Below are 24,444 nucleotides of genomic sequence, written 5' to 3' on the forward strand. Positions count from 1 at the left end.
ATTCTTTATTTATTTACTTATTATATATATATATATTTCCATTTTGTATTACAATTGGATCTTTACTTTGTGTTTATACTTTTTTGCAAAGGAACGAAGTATCACTTTACTCGTAGGCTATAGCTTGAAGAATTACTTTTTAATTTTATTTCAAATTTTGCAGCTCAATGCGCAAAATTCTTGACCTCACAGGTCCTTTTTGTTTAGTTCATAAGCTTTTCTTACATTATATTATATACAAGGAAGTTATACAAAAAGATTAGCAAACATTACAGTTTACATGAATTGGCAGTTCAACAAATTAAAGGTTCAACAAATTAAATCTTTGATCTGATTCTTTGTGATGTATATGCTATTTAATCAAAGAAAATTAAAGGGCTCCTAACTATTTGAGAGAAATTGGGTTAATTTATCATGTTAGGAATTTTGATGGTTTATTTCAACATTAGATTTAAATTTACGATTTTTGAAGCATTTCAAACCTAAATTCTTTAAATATATGTATAAAAAGTATATTGTTTCCTTTATAAATGAAGTACATTTTTAATATGACTTATAGGAAATATTTTTTTTTCATAACAAAACTTTTCCTTTTTTTTCATTTACTTATTTTTCTCAAGCAAAGTTAGACCAGAATATAATTTCTAGGTTTAATATAAAATTTATATGCTTTCGGCAAATCCAAAGATAAGCTTTCAAAAAAAAAAAAAAAAAAAAAAAAAATGTAGTCTATCACGCCATTATCGTTTTAGCTGTTGTAATTTCCAGTATCATGAATCAGATGGCTACCTATTATGATTTAGTCTAGAAAATTGGTAGTTTACGATATCAAAAAATTCGAAAATTGTGTAAAATGACTTCGGATGTTTTTCTAGAGAAACTGCGATTATTTACATTATAAATGGGAAAAAAGAAAAAGAACATCCACTACGATCCAAGCAAGACAACATGAATCCTGATCGAATAAACTAAATTCTGTGAATGCTAACTGCACTAATCATAAATATATCTCACAGTCATTTTGTCAGTATCTTTATTGAAACTAATACGATAGTCATTGATATTTTATTTTTCTCGCCATGCTTTGAAAAATAATTCTAATTCCACTGGTTCTAAGAACTGAATTCTAGTCTTGCTTTGAAAAGAAACAAAAATGATTTGCATTAAAATTTATAGCTTTTCCTCGATTTTTATTCATTTATTGCATCTAAGTTAACGAATGATCTCTTGGCATCACATGCCGAAGAGAATTTAATTCTTTATTTTATTATTAATTTTCAAGTGGAGAGATCTCTTACTGTTTGTGCGAAATTTAAATAATTATATCTCAGAATAGGAATAAAAAATGCCATGGGACACTTACTGCATGCGTTTTCATCTGATCCATCGCTGCAGTCTGGCAAGCCATTACAGAACAATTCTCTTTCTATGCAGTCTCCATTACCACATGCTAGCTTTCCTGTTTCACACAGAGGTTCGTCAGTTGCCAGAAGGGGCGTTGCCAGGCGAGGCTCTATTAAAAAAAAATGCAAATATTATTAAACTTGTTACTTTTGTAAATGCCACAAATTCCTCATATTTTTAGCCATGTCTACTAATGCCGATGAACCTATCTCAAAGCATTTATAACATCACTTTTATCAAGACGATTATTCTCTTCATATTCCGTGTTATGAAGATTTCACGGAAACTTGTAGAAGAAATAGGTTATGAGTCAGACTTAATTAGGTCTATAATTCCTAGACTTAAAAGCTATTTTAAATTATATCTAATATTAAATTATTAAAGATCATCATTTTGAGACTTGACAGTTAATAATGACTTATCTTCCCTTTCCTTCGCCTACTTTTAGATGCTTTATTTATCAAGCTTCCCCTCTTTTTTAAGTAAAACTATTTATGGGTTTCTCATTTGCTTTCACTTTTTGGCTTCCTTTCCTCCCCCCTACAAGTTTTCCCCAAAGTTTTCAGTTTTTATTTTGGATCTTATAAAGAATAACGTCTTGCGTCCGAAAATGAACCCCGAAGATGCTTAATTTTTTTTTCAATTTTATTTTGTTCATTTTATGTCTGAATTTATAACTTCATATTTTTATTGTGAAAGATACATATATAGCAGACATTTTAATGAGCATTTTCTATGTGTTAGAGCTTAAATTGTGCCGGCTCTACTTCTTTATTTTTCAAATAAATTTTTATTTATTCAGAGCAGCAGTTCGGTTGTGTAACTGAACTACAATTTCAGCAGAAAAGTCTTTTGATCTGGAAAATTTTATTTTAATAATAAATCTTAAAATTCGATTTTAAATGCTTGCTTCTCTTTTCCAGGGAAACAAACCCTTAAACGGAGGTTAAGCCTTTTAACGGAAGAAAAGCCATAATCTATAAATCTAAGGCTTATCCTACAAGAAGGGCAATGGATTTATTAAAGCGGATGAAGGTTTCATTTTCGAAAGGATTCAAATTTATCATCCTGGCCATGGACTTTCAACGCTAGATTTCTCGTGGAAAGGAGCACCCACAGATTTTTTTGAAACGATGTAATCAAATACAGAGGATGACAATTGTCACTTGTACAAAACTTTACATTTGTTCTCACATAGATCAAGCCTTGGTTTCGGGGATTTTTAAGCCCCTTGTCACATTCTGCTTGGCAGGTAGTATTATATCGGCAGAAGATCGTGGTCAGAAAGTATCGAGCTCTTCTCTTTTTGTTTTCATAACTAGTGTTTCTAGAATTCTCTCTCTTCTCATTAGTGACGCTCTGACTATTTTTCATTAGTGTGCGTGAAAAAGAATGGTCTTTGTTTTTATCATTCCTTGAAATAGTACATTATATTGCATATTCAGGATTTAAATTCATCCGGCGCCTGACTGAACTATTTCTTAGTTTTTGAGTGTAAATGAAATTCCAGACAAAGTCCCAAATAATACCAGGTCCGCTAGTTTGTTTTATTATTCAACTTTATTTTATTAATTTAATAATATATTAAATTCGTACTTATCTCTTTACATTTTATTGAAAATTAATTTGAATTACGTATTTTATTTTTTTATTTTTGTTCCTCTTTCTTGACGGCTTTCCATAGGGCTCCCGCACATCTAATTTTAAGAATTAAGCCCTGCAGTGCGTTGAGGATCACTGAGACGTCAATTATCAAGGAAGTTGTTGGTGTTGCAGGCCTGTGCGTATGGTCGACGAGGTTCTGCTCTCTAGTTCTAGTCGAAGTTCAGGTCTTTTATGTATCGGACAGTGTCTGTCATTCTTATAAGAGATGTAGATAATTTTTTTAGAATTTTCATATCGTATTTGTAGTTTATATAAAGCATTTAAAGGACTTCAATTTATCCAGTTTCATAATTTTTATTTTTGTCGTTTATCCATCCGTAATTTCTTTAATATGTAGGTGTTAATATTTTTAAAAGTAAATTGCTGTTATCTTTGGATGCATTGGAAATGTAATCACAGATAGCAGTTAATTTTATGTGTGATTAATCAAGGATTCTGGTTCCTGCCCCCTAATAGAATTTGGGATTTAAGAAATTTCACGCTATTAATTAGAATGGAAAGATGACCTTTACTTTCATGTTTGGACAGAATACTAAAAGACGATGCTTTTTAATATTAGAACATCAAAATAAATATTATTATTTGTGTAGTATATTTCAAATATTAACGGTAAAAAGGTTGCCAGAGTTAAAACTTGGAGAAAGCAATGTAGTGAAATATTTTCGGCCAATTAATTTTTTGATATACCGAATAGGTGTCCTGTTAAGCTTACGCTATTTGCCTGTTTAGTTAGTCTGCCGCTTAACGTCGTCGACTATCAGTATATTACTTTAAAAATTTTATATCCCCATCTTTCTGGGCTGTAATGTATATTTCAAACTAAAAGCAACTTTAAAATCAAAGACAATGCATTGCATGTACGTCTGCATTGCTAATGGTTTGATATTAGCTCCAATTCAAACAAAATTTGACCATCTGGCAGAAGTGCAGGTATATTAGATTATTTCGTGATTTGTTAAATTTAAAAATTAACAACAAAGAACACAACTATTCTAAACTTCGAACCTTATTTATTTCGAAGTTTGGAATGAGTTGTGTACGAAGTTCACAAACAACACTTAAAGCGCCTATATTTAGTTGATAAACTTTCTTGATTTGAGCACATGTTAAGTACGTCAGAATTTAAAAAAAAAATTGATATGGAATTAAAATTCAGTTTATTTAGTACAAGATTATTACGAAATTAGACCCGAACGAAGTCAAGAAACTTGTCAGAGGAGAGCATCTGTATGCAAGCCAAGAATATGTCAAGAAGAATTTCTAAAGCTATCAAGAATTTATTTATTTATTTATTTATTTTTACCGGTTTTCTGGACTCTTTTCAAAAGAAACTTCGGCAAATTAAATGCAAATAAGACAGGTTTACGCTGTTTCAGGAGGTTATTTGTGCATACTTTTACATTTACTTCGGTGTTCATCTCTTTAAATAGACAGATGTCAAGACTTATCTTTGCTTACGCATTTTATGTTCAGCATCATTAAATAAACTTAACCCATATTCATTTTTAAATTTAAATGTTTTTTCGATGTATTTCTCAAAAACCAAGGCTTGATCTATGTGAGAACAAATGTAAAGTTTGTTCTCACATAGAATAAAAACTCAATATAATCTGTGTTCAATTTAAATTTATCAATACTCTCCGTTTCATACAAATAACTTCATAAATAATATAGAATAGTAACATTTAATTAAATTTGTCAGATAGGCAAGTAATATAGTAATCATAGGTCTTTTACAAATGCTCGTGTTGATGGCTTGAAGCCATCAACACGAGCATTTGTAAAATGAAGTGACAAAATGATTGTGTGCCCGGTTCCTTCCCGATTTTGATGAAGAACTCTCAAAAGAGTTAGAATCGTCGGTTTTGTATTACTATTCTACATTCATCCTCTTAACGAATTTTCCTCCTGCCCTCCCGCATTCTAGATAAATGGCCCATATTGCTAAAACATTATATAGCGAAAACCATCCGTGCATATTCTGGGATTAGATCTCGAGCAGAACAATTTACCAGCCGACTTTGCTAATAAACATATCAAGAGAAAGGAGACATAACTTGGAACTAAACATAACAATAACTTATTTCGTTAAAAGGATGTGCGTCTTCTGAAGAGGAATGAGAACAAAGTATGGAATTATTGAATGGATTACATTTAATCAACGCTACTGAATGAATTCAAATTAGTTCTATTTTTTATAAAAAAATTTAATAACATGTTAGTGTCTTTTCCTGTAATTATATAAGATACAAAATAAGTTTCACTTAAAGAATGCATTTTTAACAAAATTGTGAAGGCAAGAAATCTGAGTTCTTTGCCAAAATATGAATTATCCGCACTTACATTTTTTTAAAAAAAATCCTTACTTTATAACATTGCTTTCAATTTTTTTTAAGTAATGAAGGAATAAAATAATAGTTTATATTTTCATTTTACGACGTTACATCTAGAAAGCTATAGATCGTAATGTACTAAGTTATTTGGACTTCTAAATTATTACGTTTTTGCATATTACTTATGTAATAGGTTTACTTCCAATGCGGTTAATTATGCATTACATAATTACGAAATTTTCATTTTGAGTCGCAGAACTTACTCTCGAGTTGTTCGCAGTTTTTGACATTGTTCTTCCAATCACAAGTCTGCTTTTCGATGTCAAAAGCGAGACCTGAAGGACATCTTAAAGCCAAAAGACCTTGCACAGAACACCTGACAACATCCCTGCAGTCATCATCAGCTGTTAAACGGAAATATTCACTTGGAGATCTGTTCTTACAAAGTTCTGCATCATTCTGGCCGTCTATCTGTCGTTTGACAATAGATACTGACAAAGCTAGAAAGAGAAAAAAGAAAGTTTCATTATTTAGTTGTAGTTTTTAACACAAATAGTTTTTATGTTAAATATTATTGTGAAAGTAATAAAAACATTTATAGAACATTATATTTGGTTGGCCTGAGTGTTAAAATTTATCAAAGTGGTTTTTGAGGTTGATACGTCATTAATAAGAGACAATGTCCGCTTAATTTTAAGTTATACTTTCAGTTTTATTCATTTAAAATCATTCGAAAATAACTAACAGTTTCTCAACTTTAGACAGACATACCAATTCAAGTTTTGTAGACAGAATGCTGAAAATGTTACGTTAATGAAAGGATTGGAATTTAAGATCTTTATGGATGAAAAAGAATATATATAGTTATTTATATATGAAGCTTACAAATGAGTTTCTAAACGCACGCGTTAAAATTCATTCTAACAATCAGAAACATCTTGGAATAATTAACAAAATTTTATAGAATATGATTATGATTCTTCATAATGATTCTTTCCACCTCAGATTTTCTTGTACCATATAAACCATATTCAATGCATGTCTCTTCAAGAGAGAATAACATAGAAAACTGCGTGTGGCAGCATCACTGGAGCATTAGGTTGTTAATTGCTATATAAACCAGGAAATTTAAGCTAAGACAGGACATTTAAGGAGGGAGTAACCGTACGAAGTTTTGCTGTAGCTATTTGAATCAATATAATTACTTGAATTTTTCTGAACTGAAAAAAAAAAAAAAAAAAATTCGCACTTAAAAAAAACTGACACCATAAACTGTTTCCATTTTAAACATTGCTAACCAAAGTTCTTCTCATTCTTTTTCACAGAAAGGTATTGATTGAATATGTTACTTTCTTCTATAGAACTTGTATATTTACTGTAATAACTTAATACTTACATATGATGGGAACAGTATTTTTAATTACAGCACTCTGGGGAGACTAAAGTGGGGGTAGAGAATTGGATTGGTGCCATTTCAAATTCGTAATATTCCGTCTCAGTTTCATGGTATTGTCAACTTTTAAGAAAATGTGATCAGTTTTCTTAATACGGTTCATGCCAGAAATAAAACAATACTACTTCCCATTTGTATTCTTAAAAGTTTTAACGTATACAGAAACTTAATTCTACTCTCCCCCCTTCTGAATGAAAGTTTAGATTATGCATTTGATGGTTTTCCCCCATACTGCCGTTTGCTGATATCTCGCCCAAATCATCGCTTGCAGTATATTTTCCTTTTAAAGATTGATTTTTGACTTTAACCCTTATGACCTTGCCTAAATATAGCAATTGTGGCGACATGGATATTTCCAGGAAAGAAAGTGATCAAAATATGTATGAAGTGCCACTTGGAACTAGGACAAAAGGGAAAAAATAATAACCACCCGATTAAGTCGGTTCCTCTTGCCGGGCGTGTGCGTTCATCCGCCTAAGTGCCTGCAGCGAATTCTTTGTAGAAAGTGAAGGAAAAAATGAAGACAATAAAATTCTTTCCAGAAAAAAAAAGAAAAAAGTGACATTTGACATAGATAGGGGTGGTGAGCGATTCCTCGGAGGGCGTAAGGTACATAACTTAGGAAAGTTCAACCTCACTTTCCTCTTTGAAAATGTCCCCTTCAAAAAACCAGTTTTTTAATCGTGTCAGCGACATCATTGTGTCTGTCTCTCAGTTAGAATATGGCAAAGAAAAATTCAATAAATAATTCTTTTCTCCTGCTGGGTACTTTCAAATCTACTATTAATTTTTGGGTCATATAAAATGTAAGATAAATGGTTTCTGATAATTATAGATCATATACGTAATCTTTCGAGTTGAATTTATTGCTTCTTTAATGTACTTTAAAATAACGGTAAACTGAGCCACTGCCAAGGAATTCTTTTTTTTTTTTTTTTTTTTTTTTTTTTGATGTGATAGATTACTGTGAAAATTTTGATAGATTACTATGAAAATCTTGAAGACTCATAATGATTCTGTATTAATATTAGTTCCGAAATGATTAATCTTTCGTTGCATGACTGGATTTTTTTGCAGTTGTGCATAGAAATATTCATCATTCTAGTCCTGATTTATAACCTTTTCGTAATTCACCTGTTCATCATTATGGACTTACGTATAACCTCTCTCCATGATTATCCTTCATCTCATAATGAGATTAATTTGCGTGTTTCAAGTATAAAATATTTCTGTGAGAAAGATTGATGGTCTCGATAACCAAACAAAAAATTGCAGCACTTTGACGATTCATTTATGCATTTATAAATTTTCGGCAAAACTCTTATTTGGAGGTCGCCCAAAGAGATACTACACACTATTATGTTCATTTCGATCCTTGCTGCTTTCGTCTGGTGAGTTTATTTTATTTTTTCGGTAAAGATATATTTCCATAGTAGTACATCATAGGAAAGTTAGGCTTTAGTGCCAGCTGCAGAACATGTTTAAATGCGATATAGACGGTAAAGGAAGTTTGACAAATGTAATTTTGAGTGATTGTAATGCTAAACAAACCATTTGACATAATACTTCATCGGATTCCTGAGGTTGTGTGGCTGATGGGAAAGTTCTATGTTTTCTAAAAACATATACGAGTTCTTTATGAAAAATAAATCCATTCTATACAAAAAAAAAATTCTATAATAATAATAATAAATAAATCTATCCGTGAAAAAAATTAACTGACATTTGATAGGATAAGTGAATTATTGTTAATGAAACAAAAGTGATCAATCAAATAAGATTAACTTTAGTGTTTTTAAATCCAGCATAAATAAAAGAAAAATACATCTAGTACACTAGTACAAGAAGCTACTTGTCACTGGTGTATAAAACTGTAAAATAATGAAAAAAGCAAAAGTGCTATTCTTGGAACTTCTAGTAATCCCACTAAACTCTAAGAAAAATCTTGAAATTTTAGTTAAAGATAAAAAAATTTAATTGATTTTCATAAAAATATTTCAAATGCCATATAGATATTCACAATTAGTCTAGACAAGTAGCCTTAGATTAGCCTGAATTTTGAATAAAACTTTATCGATTTCAATGGAGATAAGATATAAATTTCTCTTCTTCAGAAACAAAAAGATTTGTAATACTTCTTTTGCTTCTGATGAAGAGGGACCTATGTTTGATCGCCCTCAAAATCAATAGAGGGATATGCAAAAAGCTAGCTGAATCTAAGCTTGCGCTTGCTCTTTCGTTTATTACTCTTTATTTAATTTTAAATTTTACATTGGCCAGTTTCTCTTTCAATTAGATAACACAGATATTTAACACCTAATTATGATGCAGTTATGAGCAGCAAAATTATCAATTTTCATATTGCCTGGCGTATGAACAATCACGCACATGTGGAGATATTCTGCGACGTAGCGAGGGTTAGAGTTTATTTGATTGGAATTTGGAAAAATTTACTTTGAAAAATGTGTAGCAAAAAGTTTGAGATGGAAGCTGTCGCAAATGTTAAGTTACCTTATATTGCAAAACAAAGGAAAATCGATTTTATGAATTTCCAGGTTTAGATTAGATCTTTGCAAAACTCATGAGAGTTATTTCTCGAAAGGAGGGATACATTCGATGAGAACATTTTAACGGAAATTGGCTGGTATTTTCATCGCATGCATATGAAATCTCGTGGATGACATATAAATAATTTGATAAACTCTGTGCCATTACTTTTCATAAAGTACTGCAATCTATTTTATATGTCGACAACGCTTATCATGTGATGTAATATGGTTAGTCTTTTGAAAATATAAATTGAACAAGATTCTATAAATATGCATATGCAGTTTTATCTCCTTTTTTAATATCCAATCCTATGCTCCATTTCATATTTGGGATAGATTTTTGCTTCTAAACATCGATGCGAGTTTTTAAGCTGTAACATCAGTCTGCCATTTTATCTATTTATTGAACATATCAATCATAACCATAGTACGAACGGATTCAGAAGATGTTTAGTATTGTTTGACATTGTATTGCAAGTATTTGCTTAGAAAATATTAAATAAAAAAAAAAAAAAAAAAAAAAAACAGATTATTCCCATATTCCCATCTGTTTAATCCATGTTTTCTTCAGTAATATTTCTAAAAAATTTTGTCTAATTTAATTTAAAAATTATCTCAGATCTTCATCTCTAATTTTTTTGTAACTTATTTCCATTTTTGGTTAGTGCATTGCGCAGCGGCACCACTGGAATGGGTTCAATCTCCGGGCTTGGCAAGGTCCCTTGAATGGGTCGAGAAAATGAGTAACAAGTTCACTTGGGAACTAAACTTCGGGGATCTTCCGACAAGGTGACCACTTATCCGGAGCATATGCTCAATGACTCAAGAACCTTGGTCAGGAAAGCAGATATCGGGACACTGCAGGCCATGGCCCTCTAGTGCTGTTGAGCCACTGATTTTTTAGTTAGTTTATTTCCTTTTTTAATAAAATTCTTGCATAAATGTTTACATCATATAACTGTTATACAAGGAATGGAAGCATTTATATTCAAAATTTAGAATCAAGCAAAACTTAGATTAATTTTAATTTTAGGAGAGAATTTTACGGAATTCGAAAAACTGCATGTCAATCTTCTTCGAAGTGCAAAGATTTTTCTGTAACTAGATGTCAAGCCTGCCTAATTTTAAACAATTTTTCGTATCAATTTTAGCCTCTTTTTTTTTTTTTTTTTTTTTTTACTTTACTTTAATACAAGTACCGAAAAATTCAGGCAGAATTTCCAGTGTCGTATTAATTTACTAATGTCAATCAAAACAAATTAAATATTTTATATTGTATAGGTATTTACCGTTTACGTAAAAGCAAACAATGCCACCATTAATTTATTTAAATAACAACAAATGATGAATATGATATGCATAAATGGATATATATATGACATGTATAAAATTATATTCATCGTAACTGATAGCTATCGAACTAAATAATATTAATGAGTTTCAGAAAAATTTGCAGTTACAGACCTCTTGGCAAATAATTAACACTGGTAAGAAATCAGGGTTACTTAATTCAGGTTAGCACTAATTCATATTTTTCTGAAAACTCTAATTTTAATCAGGAGTATTTCATTTTTTATCTCAGGTTCTTATTGGTATTTCTAGAACTTGGAGAACAGTCGACTAAAGAAATCAAGTCTCATTAATAGTATATTATGTTTGAAAAAGTCTTATAATTAAAAACGTAAGCAGTTTATTTAATATAATTTATCTTATTTATTCTGCAGTTTAAGTAATAATAATAGGAATTTATTTTGCTGAATGCATAGTCTAAGTACGTATATAGATTAAATTAAATATTAACAACAAAAGGGGCTTTATAATATATAATTCCATCGTTATGGACGAATTCCATATAGAAGGGTGGCATTCGTTTTCATCACACATGAAAATTTCTGCCAGCTTTTAATGTCTCTGATTTCAGGTTGGATGTATGCTGGAAGAAAAGGAATCAAGGTAGAGTATTTTTTTAATTATAATCAAGAAACTACCATTTATTTATAACATTTCGAGGAACTTTGAAATTTCAGGGCTAAATCTGTAACGCTCAGAGGGCTAACTCTTAGAAAAATAAGCTTTATGTTTTCTTTACTTTATTTCTTTTACTGTTGATCATATGTTTTTTATTAGAGTTGATATTTTTATTTTTATGTCTCATATGTAAAAAGTGAAGCATGAGAACTGATGCTTGAATTAACTTTATAAAATGTAATTATAACGATGTTTACATGCATTTTATATAATTTATAAAGCTTTACTTCGACAAAAAATTGAACCTGAAACCTTTCGGTTTATAACGACCATACTCCTCTTCACTTTTCTGTTTAAAGGAGCTATATTCCTCACACCTAGCTTCACTAAAATTCAGTTTCAATTGCACTATAAAAATGCATTTACTTCTATCGAAACCTGGATGTGGCACCTGCCCATCTACATACGGAGAGTAGTGAGATACGTTTTGAAAAGAAGAGTTTGATCACAACGCTCTAACTTCTGTTTCAGCTACATTTGTATGTATGTGGACCAAGCTCCGCTATAAATTGTTTGAAAAGATGTATGTATACATGTATTAAAACATTCTGAAAATTTTTTCAGTAAAGACTAATAGAATTGTTTTCAATTATATTTTAAGACGAAACATAAAAGCGTATGTAAATGTTTACCGTTCGTGACTCTAACAGCTTAATGTCTGAATATGCATCACGTAAATATAATATCGAAAGTAAGTTAACACTCATTGCATAGTTTTAGAGAGAAAGGTTATTACAAAAATAACAGAGAAAATAACCGTTGATTCCTCGAAAAAACTCTCTATTCTTCGAATGAGAAAATGCAGTGGGAGGAGATTGCTTTTGTCATCACTCATTTATTCAATAAATAAATAAATAAATATAGAATATGAAAAGTAAAGGAGATGGATTAATATTTTTTTATTTTAATGCTGAAATTAAAGGCAGGAGAAATTAATTATTCTTTTATGTTGATTTTTCAATGACTTGATTAATAGGAAAAAACTTGTTTCCATTCTTTCTTTACATTCACGTTTTCACTATATCCAAATTCTATTTTGTGCGGCACTTTTATAATAGAAATTGGAGTTTGAAACTGCTTTTGAGAACATTAAGTTTCTGGTAGCAAAAAACAGAAAATCGATTGTGCCCATGCCGTAATTTGAACCATGGATCTTCCATTTGATACTTGAACATGCTACTCATTTACACCGCAAAAGTAACCACGATAGGCACCGCAAAAGGCAAAGATAATTGCTTATGTTCTTTTTACTTAAACAGCGATAGGGAAGAGGCTCGAGATTCAATGGATCAAATGCAGATAGTGGCCATTATATTTTAGTTTGGGTGCCACCATAGAGATCATTGAATTTTTCCGGAGTCGGGAAAGGTAAAAAATCAACTGCGCATCTCTGAGACTCGAAGCACGGATTTTCCAGTTGCTAGGCAGACGTATTAACTATTTATAGCGAGAGAACTCGCACGGGAGAAAGCAACAGTTCCTTAGAACCTAACTATTATTATTATTATGTTATTTTTTTTATTTTCTTTCGATTTCTCTTGACAGTAATATTTACTTATTCGGATCTTAGTCCAAAAATGAATATTTTCTTGCATTTAAATAACCATATTTTCCTGAGTTTCTTTCCAGTCGTCTTTCATATTTAGAAAATATGGACCTTTAATTAAACTGAAAACATTATTCAACTGTGTGATGACTTTCAATCATAATGAATTTGATTTCACAAAAATACCTTTTGAGGCTGATAAGTTAAATATTTTCCTGCCTGTTTCTGCATAGATTTACCCGATGATTTGGTAAGTGTTGAGAGAAAGCGACTAGTTAAACGAGAATAATCATATTCCTTTTTCTTTTTGGCACGCTCAAACCTGTCCTGTATGGAATGCCACTTAACAAGGAAAATATACTTCATTCGCTTTCCTTTGCATATTTATTGATGCTTTTCTAAAACGAATTCCTTTTTTTGTATTTTATATTGCTTTTGGAAATGAACGATTATAATGTATTGATTATACTTAACATTAACTTAATGTTTGGCTTAATGTTTGGCTTTTAATCGCCCGAAAGAGTTTTCGTATCCGCTTTTCTTGTATATATGAATTATCATTTTCGAATAGGATTCTGATTACACTTATTAGTTTTTCTTTTAAGTAAAGGTTATAAGTTCGAATAGTAAAAGAGAAAGTATATTCAGTTATTAGTGAAATAAGAGAAGCAAGAACGATAATTAGACACATAAAAAAAGTGATTTTGCTCCGAATATCCCCTCAGTATAGAAACTGCGTACTTGCTTTTTGAGATTTCTATGTTAAAATTTGAATAAAAAGAAATTTTTTCTTAGTTCATGAAGCTTTATCAAACTGAATTAATAACTGGACGTATCTTGTCCTTTAATTGCATCGTAATGAAATAAAGCAAAGCACATGTATAGTCAGCCGTACGTACATCTGACTATACATGTGTTTTGCTGACTATACATGTGTATACATGTGTTTTGCTGACTATACATGTGTATACATGTCTTTTGCTGACTCTACATGTGTGACTCTCTCTCTATATTTTGCTGACTATACATTCTGCTGACTCTGTGTCAGTTTCATAAAATGCTCACTATACATGTGTCAGATGATGAGTTAGTTTCATAATACTTCTGACTATACATGTGTTTACGTAAGTTACATATACGTTCCCAAGTTTCCTCTCTTGCTCAAATTTAGTCTCACTTGACTTAGTAAATATTAATCGGTGAAAGAGTAGTAAATTTTTGGCAACCTCTTATTTTCTGTTATTCAGCACTTTTACTGGCAAAATTTTTTAGAAGTAAACTGTAATATTTAGTAAAGTATATTTATTTTATTTTGAGTGTGCAAGATATTTATACGCTTTTACTTCATACATGAAATAAATCTGCTTATATAGGTTAACCTTTATAAAAAATTCACAATAAATTTTTTCTGCACGTATGAATTGTCTTCAAAGATGTTCGGGATTTTTTTCCCCTTTTCCTTTCCGATTCTCTTCAGCAATACAAAGGTAAAGCAAATGAATAAGAATGCACTTGAAGATTCTTTATATGAAAATGTAGTTAGAAGAAAACACAAAGGCAAAAATAAATTATATTGATCAAGAGAAATCAAAAACAGTTTAAAACAAGCACGTGAGAAGGTGCAGAAATATACTAAGAATGCGAAGCAAAATAAATCGCATCGCATTTTACACATGAAATACAGAAATAAAGAGAAGTATGTAGCACTTTTCCCTTTAGATATATATCAGAAGATTTCAGTAAGAAATCATAATGTCGCATTTTGTTTTCTGTGATCTGCGATTCTGAAATATATGAAATTTTCATTTGCTTTAACAGCAATCAGGATCACCAGTATAAAGTTTAAAGAAACTGGCCACGAAAGTTCTACATTTTTTAGATAGTCGAAACCGTTATGAACGTTTATCGCTTAAATGGTAGAACTTCTTGATTAGTATCATGAGTTCTTTTTAAATTGTTTCTCTGTATGATACCATCTTGTCCATCCCAAAGGAATACATTTACTGTGCAAGAATGAATTCGATCGATACAAGAATGTATTAACATGATGTAAAAACAAAATTGTCGAAACAAATTTAGTATTTTACATATAATTCCTCGAAAATTAGGGCAGACATTCTTAAGTATACTTTGCTAATACGTTTATATAGTTATTAAAAATATAATTTCTTAAAATTATCACCAATAAGACAAAAGATTGCATTTGCTATTCACATGTTAAGAACGAGAATATGCCGATATGAGGAAAAATCCCAAAGAAATTTCGTACAGTTTCTTGAGAAACTAATATTTTACAATAGCTGGCAAACATTAATATATAGAAATCTATTTTAACTGATTTCTGCTTTTTTTATGCATGAAAATATGTGTATGTTATATTTTCGGTGCTATTTTAAAATAGGTTCAATAAATCGTTTGTTATCTACACTGGGAAGTTTTGGACTTTTGATTATTGTATAATGCAAACTCACATTACATCCTGTTGTAACATGTGCAGGTATATTGACTCTTTAACTTTCTTCTTATATAAAACCGTGAAACCATAACTAATGCAACACTAAGTTTAACAAATTTAGATCATTTCGAGAATTGAACACCAAGTGTAGTAGCGCGAAACATTTAGGTCATTGGACCATGTACAACTTCTTTTTGATGTATATTTGATCAGGACAAATGTCTTCCGCATGTTTTAAAACTGGACAGCTGAGGCAACGTCTCACCTTGTTTACTTCCACATTCTCTTAAATGTTTCTTTTATGCCCTACGGTAAAATAGACGAAAGTGTTTCATCCATGATTATCGATGGACATTAGAAGTAAACATGAATTGAATGCTTTATCTTATGAGTAGTTTCAGTTTACTTTAGCTTTTACAAACTCTTGCGTACGATTTTTAAGGTTGTAGTTTAGAATTTTTAAATAAATTTGAACATAGAGAATACTACAAACAGTTTTGTTACATAAGTATCGAAAGGCAGTCAACCTGGTTATTTTAATCATAGTCAAGTTATTTTGCTTAAGAAAGATGAAATTATATCTATTTTGCAATTATTATATAATATTACCGTTACAAACAACGTTTGATAAGTAAAATTTAAATTCCGCTTTTTTTGTGATAGAAATGCACAATAGCGCGATTTTTAGAATTTAATACCATGTAATTTCTATAATCAATTTCGATTAGAAAACTTCTATTAAAATACTCACTTCTATTTGCTAAAATATACACTTCATTTTATATTTTATACATTTTTCTATAATTTTATAGGTTTTTTCCTGTATTTGGTAAAAGTTAAATAGTCCCAAACTCGACTAAAACGAATTATCCCTATGGTCTAAAATAGACGTAAAACGAATTATCACTATGTCTGAAGTAACTACAGAGACTTGAAAAGGTTTAAACAAACCTTTTTGTTCAAACAGAACTTAAAAAATAAATACACGCTCTTGTCGTAACAGAATCAACCACACTTTGTGGCGATGCAACTAAAGTAATAGTCAATTTCAACTTTAAAACGTAGACTAGTAGTCAGAGAATTGCTTAGTCAAAGCTTATTTAAACTAAGCTGGCTCAAAAACTCTAATCGACATAACAAACCGAAATGTCGGCAGCGATAAAGCAAAGCTGAATAATTACTAACTTATCAGAGCTGTTAGGAACTGTGTAACATGCCCGGGAGAGGCAGAAACGCACTCTGATTTATAGTCCAAAAACCTCAGCTTTAATCCTGTTCTAAGGCCCATCAACAGCCGAGCGGTAAAAGCTGCTGAATACTGGTAGTTTGTTCCGGGGTTCGAGTCCCTGGGCGTTTTCGTGGTTTTGTGGATACGAGCCAGTTACCCTTAAAACGACCTCCACGGGGCACCTCTTCCTTTCCATGTAATTTTTAAGGCTGCCCACGTAATAAATAAATAAATAATAATAATAAAAAACCTGCTGTAACTGATTTGCATTTTGGTGAGGAGACGAAAAGGAGAAGTTATAATAAGGGCTGAATTTTTACATAACTGGTTAGTTTCAAATAATAATGTTACAATATATTATATGAAGTATTTTTCTACGTTAATCACAGACAGTTCCAGATAATTTGAGCTTTCGTGGAGGTGACTGTCTTTCAGTGTTTCTGTACTCAAAAATGCTAATCTGGTTTAGAAGTAAACGTCTTGCAGTAAACCTTCTTGGTGTTGATCAGCTCAAGAGGGTTCATTGAATATAGAAGGTGTATATTAATTATTACTGTGGATTAATTTAAGTAATATGTCTCCCAGAAAGTATAATTAAAGGTTAAAGTTATGTGACTTACAGATGTTACTTCTTTTAGGAAAAATCTCAACTATTATCGATTTCAGTAGAAAGCTACTGAAATCGATAATAGTTGAGTCTTTCAAGAAAGGACAGCACAATGCGGAAATTAAAATAGTTATTTTCCTTCTAAAGTTGTTATTCAGTCGTCAAGTAATAAAGTTTCAAGACATAGATGAATGACTTAATTACAATTACATTATTTATTCCTTATTAAAAAATAATTAAAATACTTTTAATAAGCATGCCAAAAGAAACGAATGTTTCCATTTGGACAATAAACTAGGATATTTTTCATTTATACACAGAACAGTTCAGAGATTGTATTACAGAAGTAATAAGAGTATGATGTAATGACGACTCATTCTTAATTCTATATGAATATTAAATATGATTAAAACATTATCTTTTTCCTATCAGATCAAAAATTGTTTTCATAGCACGATGCTAGTCTAAATATTAAAAGCAACATTTTTAATACATTACCGTTGTAGTATAATGTTTGCCAGAACTGTTCCCTTTGTATGAAAAATGCATAATGAAAATTAAAAACTAACGAGTTGACTTCCTGTGATAAGTAAAACGTAGATGGTTTGTGTTTACAAAACCTACTTCAAATTAGTCATGTCATTTTCTCAAGTTTAGCAGCCAAATATCCATTAAATTTAGCTTTTGACGCGAATTTCAACTTCTGGATGGGTCCTTTAAAGACGATAAGTTGAAAAATTACACTTTGTTGGAATGAAGATTATTAAATATCAAAGTTATGGGTAAGTTAAGCAGGAATTTTCGAATGGGAATAAATAAATTATCTGAATTTAATAACGTGAATTTATATTTTGTTTCATAAAATGTATACAGATATGTATATGAAATGTCTGCGTTTCAAGAGGCGCAATCCAAATGTATAAGAAAATGAAACTCATTGTGATACTTAAAATACGTAATATTTGCCGGAAATGTAGCACATTTTGTGACCCATCTCAAGCTATTTCATACTGAATGAAAAATAATAAAAATTATTTACATAAATATATTTTTATAAAATGTAACCATCTTAGTTAATAAAGCAAAATAATGCTAGACCTGCAAAAGGAGATGGATTGCTAGAAGAGATGGATGATAATGATTACAATTATCGCGAATAAAATTTTAGTATTATAGTTTTGAAATGATTTCTTTGATCATATTAATTTCGAGAAAAATTAAATACTTGGCAAGCTTATTGGATTCAAATTTACGTTCAGATGCAGAAAATCACACTGGAAAATTGCATTTCATGGGCATTTCGCTACTCACCTTGAAAAACTAACCGAAAAACCTTGAAAGTTACAGAAACAAGAAAACAATAAACCACTAAGGTACACTCTCAAGATTTTCGATGGAAGTTTCGACATCAAATCCAATAAACATATCCAGTAACATGTCATTGATAAAGAATATGACGATGACCGTAATCTGCACGAAAGATGGCCATCGCCAGCTGCAAGTAGCAACAGCAAACGTGAAGACGGAATTGGAGAACAAGGTCGGGTTACCAATTGTGATTGTTTAAACGAGTAGTATTTCAAGTATGAAAGGGAGAAAATGACATGTTGTAAGCTAAAAGGAAGCCGGTAGACAAGGATGTAGATTTTTAACAAATGTTTGACTCTTTTCAAAAAGGTATAAAGTAAAGTGAATAGAATCATTGAATTTCAGCAAGTTATCGTTCTTTCACGTTTCTCAGACTGTCACTTTAAATGCACATGAGTGAACAGACATTCTATTTTTTATTTTTATACTGTGCAAGTAAAATTAAATTCTATTTGAATCTCTGTCATGCAATATAAAAGAGATTATTACTGTTTTACTTAATGTTTTCTCTGGTTTTAAAAAAATCATTTAAAAAGTTTAGAGAGAAAAAAATTTGTACTGTGATTGCAACACATGCAGTCATTCTTACAAGACTTTTATTTACAGAATTGTAGCAATGATTTGTTGTAGTTAGCTCGCATACCTTTATTTCTAGACATTAACATGGCTTCTCGAATTAAAAGTCACTATCCATGGGGAATGCTGCATAAAAATTGTTGCCGATCAAAGAAACATTTTAAAATTTAATTGAATACTTAGGGAATCAGAAATTCTTTTAATACAAATAATATGATGAACTCCTTATGGTGCATTTGTATTATAAAATATGTCAAATTTAAAAACTTCTTTTAAAGTTAGTGGTCTTTTAAGTTGTGAATTCATTAAGTTTGTTGAAGCAAGGTATATGAAAAAAGTGCAATACCCTCGCCGAAATTCAAACTTCGGCGAATTTCCCAATGCCCTAGCTGAACGTGATTCCAATTACACCACGAAAGGACGCGGTAAGGAGGAAAAAAAGTAGCTTACATGTTAAATGTGTGTAAGTTACCCTATTTATTTATTTTTATAAACCCCGAAATCATTACAAACAGTTGTAGGTTTCGTGAAATTAAACCTGATCTAAATGAAAGGCTGAGGAAACAGAATAAAGGTGTGAAAAATATCGTCAGATCGAAAAGGGCTATGAGTGCAGAAACTTAGAGACACCCTATTCTTCATTATTAAATTTCAGATTACAAATGTTTCTTCTTTTAGCGAAGTATTATGCGCAGAACTATTACACCTCTTTCTAGATTATTTAATAATTTTAAACGTTAGCTTAAAATTTCATTAATCATGTTTGTTTGTTAATATATGTACAGTTATTGAATGATCTTTATCTGTAAATAAAGCATCTTAATTTTCAACAATTTTTATCGTAGTTGTTACCATGTTAGAAAAGGATATTTATGCTGTCATGCATATACAGATTTTATATAACTGTAAAAATAACGGGAATACTATAAAAAGTTCTCTAAACGCTTTAAAAATTGAAATGAAATTGAAATGAAATTGAAATCAAACATTACGTTTTCCATCATATTTTTAATAATACAGTTTAAGGACAGAAATTTATTACGGCTGATACAGAATTACAGCGTAATCTATTTGCTCGATATTCGCTGCAATCTTGTTTGATTTTTACTATATTACACATTTCTGATAACTAATTTGGTTGTCTGTGAAATACAAGTGGAAATATTTACTTTTTATTGATTGAAAGCATACTTCTATTTTAGTGTAACCTTGATTTTTTATAGGAATTGGATTTATGTGAGAAAGAAAAATAATTAATAATCATGAAAATGAACTAAATATTAATTTTAGCCCTTAAGTTTAACACATATTAGAGGTTACTAAATCTGACATACTAACTTCCTTTTTAACAATGCTATTCATCCTGTTAAAGACTTTTGATGCATTGTTGTTTTCCCGTTTTGTATTACAATTGAATTGGCATCAAGAAGAAAGATTTTTAGAGCACCGTCTGCTATTATGAATCTCAACTCGGTCAAGTTCAACAACAGTAAGCTTTATTCTGCCTACATAAACACGGATATAGTCACAGTCGAGAAAACAGTTACGCTGTGTAGATATGAAGCAAGAAAGCTTTTAGTTTTAACGGACGAGTGCGTTTATTTTAATTTATATTTTCTTTTCTTTTCAGTAATCATGATTTATAGAATTAAAGACATGACAAGCAGGATAATGTCAATGACTTTTACGAGAGAAACTACGAGAAACAAAACGCAACGGGCTCATATTGTTAAGAATTTCCAGTTTGCAAACATCTCCATTTTCACGAAATTGGGCGTTGGTGTCGAAAGGTTTATGTTTTTTGATGCCGTTAGACTGGATGGCCAACTTTCAATTTGACAAGCAATTTTTTAATTAGCTCTCATGATTTCGCAAAAGCGAAATTCGTTAACGACATAATAAAGTAAAAAGAAGATAGTATTTTACTGAGCTATCTGAAAAGTTTCAAATGAGATGTACAAAGCACAGGATGAGCTAAGTAAGAAATTTGTGAACTTAAAGAGAAATCTAAGAATCGCAGAGCTTAAGTGATCTTACTGTGTCTGAGTTTTCTATTGAATTTGAAAAACAAATCGTGAAATATCCCCCTTTATTGGCGTTTCAGTGAAATCCAATATTAGTCACTTTCAGTTGCAGTTCCCGGTCAAACGGTGATTATGTTTTCAAAAATTGTGAAAGAGAAAATTCTATTTAAATTTGATTTCAATAACATTCCATAAATATTTGATGTTTTTATGAGAAATTAAACCAAATTTTATGTAACAGATTTAAGGTATCTAAATACTAGAAAAAAATCAATGCGCTAGAAATAACGTTATGCTAATTAAAATATTCTGTCTTAATTCTGTTAACTATTATGTAGTTAAACTGTAAGAGTCCTGTCTTTTTTAAATAGGTTTTACATATATATTGCATTTATTACGAGCAAATTACGTATTTAAAGAATTGAATTCTTATTTTTTTTTAACTATTTGCCTTTTATCTTACTATCTTAAAATTAGTTCCACCGTTAAAATGATCTTGTCCAAAGACGCATAAGAAGGTCAATATAACAATATATCTCCTGCAGTAAAGTATAGTTATCTAATATCTTTTAACATAATCATTGCTAGTATTTAACCTTTTCAATAGATCCACTATTCGCAATACGCGCGAGTAATAAATCTTCGCTTCTCAGTTACAACCTTCCTGGGCTGCGATGACCGCCTATCTTAGTCCTGGTAGTTTTCTTCACCCGTAGGAGCCTCGATGTACAGGAAAGCCAGAAACCAGGCAGTGCCTGATAATGAGAACATTATCAGGCACTCGGGGTATTTGAACCAGAGTAATTCCCTAAGCTCCAGCTAAAGCATGATTCTTATTCTAAGCGTTATGAACAATGTAAAAACTTTCTAAAAAAATGCATCGACGTTGATGGTAATAAAATTTAAAATTATTACATGAGTTTGCAAAGTGAAGTTAACCCAATGGCTAAATCACTTCTGCGAGCTATATAGTATGTTATGAAATAGAAAACCTCCAAAACATGAGTTTTAGATTGTTTTCTTTGTGTTGTTTACAAATCTGCTCCATGAAAATCAAAAAGATTTGACAATATTGCCAATTTTAGGCATTAATAATAAAGCATAGGTTTTAAAGATTACTTTTAGTTAAGTATGTAACATATGACAAACTCTATAAATTTGAAGATGTTCATTAATGATAGTATTCTTTTCAAAATCTTGTTGCTTCGATTCCTGAAATTAGTGAACCACAAAAGCGCATATTTTAAATGGCAAGGCTTATGGTTAAGAAGAAAAAAAAACTCCACACAGTCAACTATTATACGAATCATTTTAATAAGGCCAAAGAAGATAGACGCATAAAAAAATTTTAACTTGATAATAAAATTTCAAATTTATGGGAATAATAAAACAATTGCGAAATATCCGATGTGAAGAACAATAATAAAATAATTGCGAAACATCCAATGTGAAGAACGTGTTTGAAAAGTTTCAGTTATAAGTAAATAAAATCTATTACAATTAAACAACTTCGAAGATAAATTAAAGAACAGATTAATTCATTCTTCTTCAAGGCGAGACGGAAGAATTCTACGTCTCGAGGAAGTCTCTTTTTTTGAAAAAGCAGAAAAAAAAACTAAATAACTGTTTGCCATGCTGGAATGGAATATCTCGTGACCAGAAGTACTTTTCCCGTGATGGCAGCTTCCTTGACCTGAATCGGAGCACACGAGTTATATACGACGTCATTCATGGCATAAAAGAAGTTGTTGACCACGTCATATTTTTTCAACGTATTCTTAATATCCGGGAAATGTAATCTTTCCATTAACATGTTTTTAAGTAACATAGAATATATTGAAAAAACTAAATTGCTGGTGATACGTAATCAGTTTCTTGGTTAAATAATAATAATAAATAATAATAAATAAATAAATAAATAAATAAATAAATAATAATAATAATAATAATAATAATTGTAACTTTTAGCATGAATTTTGTTAGTACTTTAGAAGTATTCCGTATTTACCAAAGGGTATGTTACTTTTACAACCTTATTGCAATAACAAGTGGGTGATCGGATGAACTGTAAATTGCCTACAATTTTAATAATTTCCTTTTTAATGTTTACTTAAAATTAAAACCACTTCTGGCTATATATTGCACGCAACAAATAAATTGTTAATTATTATACGCTTGATTACTTTTCCTTTAAAACGATCCAAAGGTTGAAATATTAAAAAAATATTGTTGTATGCAGAATTTTAAAAATGTCTTCTTTGTGGAAAATATCGCTTTAGATTTTGAAAATGTGAAAAATACGTCTAGGGATAGATCAAAAGTACAGTTAATTCTACAGAAGTAAATTCAACCAATTTGTTTTTTATTTTTTTCCCTTTCCTTTTCTATTTTTCGCTCTTGAGAGCGTAGTTATTCAAATTCGGTCAGTATAATCATCGTTAATTCATTTCTTCAGTCGAACGATATGTTGTTCTTAGTACTAATAAAAACAATTTTTCGTCATTGCCTAGCTATAACCTGCAACACCCAACTAAGCCATTCTTAGTTTATGAAGTCTTTCCCAAGTGCGGGAACTCTGTGTTTTGGGACAAATCATCAGCAATCAGCTGGTCCTTTCAAATCAGAAGATGGCAGTGGAGTTTGAATCAGATTATTTCTCGATCTTCAGTAAGCCGGATAGTTCTTGAGAACAATAAATTCCATCCACTGTCTGATGAAATACATAGAAGTTTGAAGTGATAATACTTAAAAATACTGAACCCGAATTTAAAAAATATAAAATGTACTTGTATGTATATTAAATAATAGATAAAGAATAGGACACTTTGATTTCTCTCCGTGTATTTGGGTATGTACTTACGAATTCTTTTGAATGTGTCGATACTAAATTTATGGATAGACAATTGAAATCCTTCAGAAATAAATTTCTAGTTATAAGTAGCTTCTGTAAAACTGGTACCGATACCTAACTTCTGTAAAACTGGTACCGGTTCCTGCGTCAAGATTATAATTTTATTTTATAATACACTGTTCAAGAACATTACGCGATAAAAATATTGTTTTATCACTATCTGCTTTTCAATATTGATACAGTAGTTTGATTTTATTTACCGATCTATTAGATATCTGACGTATTTTAAATCAGTAATACACTACTTAGTTAAAAACACCCTTCTATGAAGGTATTCCAGCCTCTTCTCTATAAACT

General features: G+C 30.5%; 1 protein-coding gene across 1 annotated transcript in view; it reads right to left on the bottom strand.

Moving 5' to 3' along the window:
* Positions 1–24,444, bottom strand: part of LOC118186145 (chitin deacetylase 1-like) — a 38,601-nt gene that overhangs the window by 5,683 nt on the left and 8,474 nt on the right. Inside the window, exons 2-3 of the mRNA XM_035356187.2 lie at positions 5,666–5,902; positions 1,364–1,513 (exon numbers count right to left, since the gene is read on the bottom strand). Coding sequence (XP_035212078.1) covers positions 1,364–1,513; positions 5,666–5,902 — 387 coding nt within the window. The remainder of the gene's footprint in view (positions 1–1,363; positions 1,514–5,665; positions 5,903–24,444) is intronic.

This window comes from Stegodyphus dumicola, chromosome 9 (assembly GCF_044657685.1).
Source record: "Stegodyphus dumicola isolate Sdum_Otavi_A_Nest chromosome 9, ASM4465768v1".
NCBI lineage: Eukaryota > Metazoa > Arthropoda > Arachnida > Araneae > Eresidae > Stegodyphus > Stegodyphus dumicola.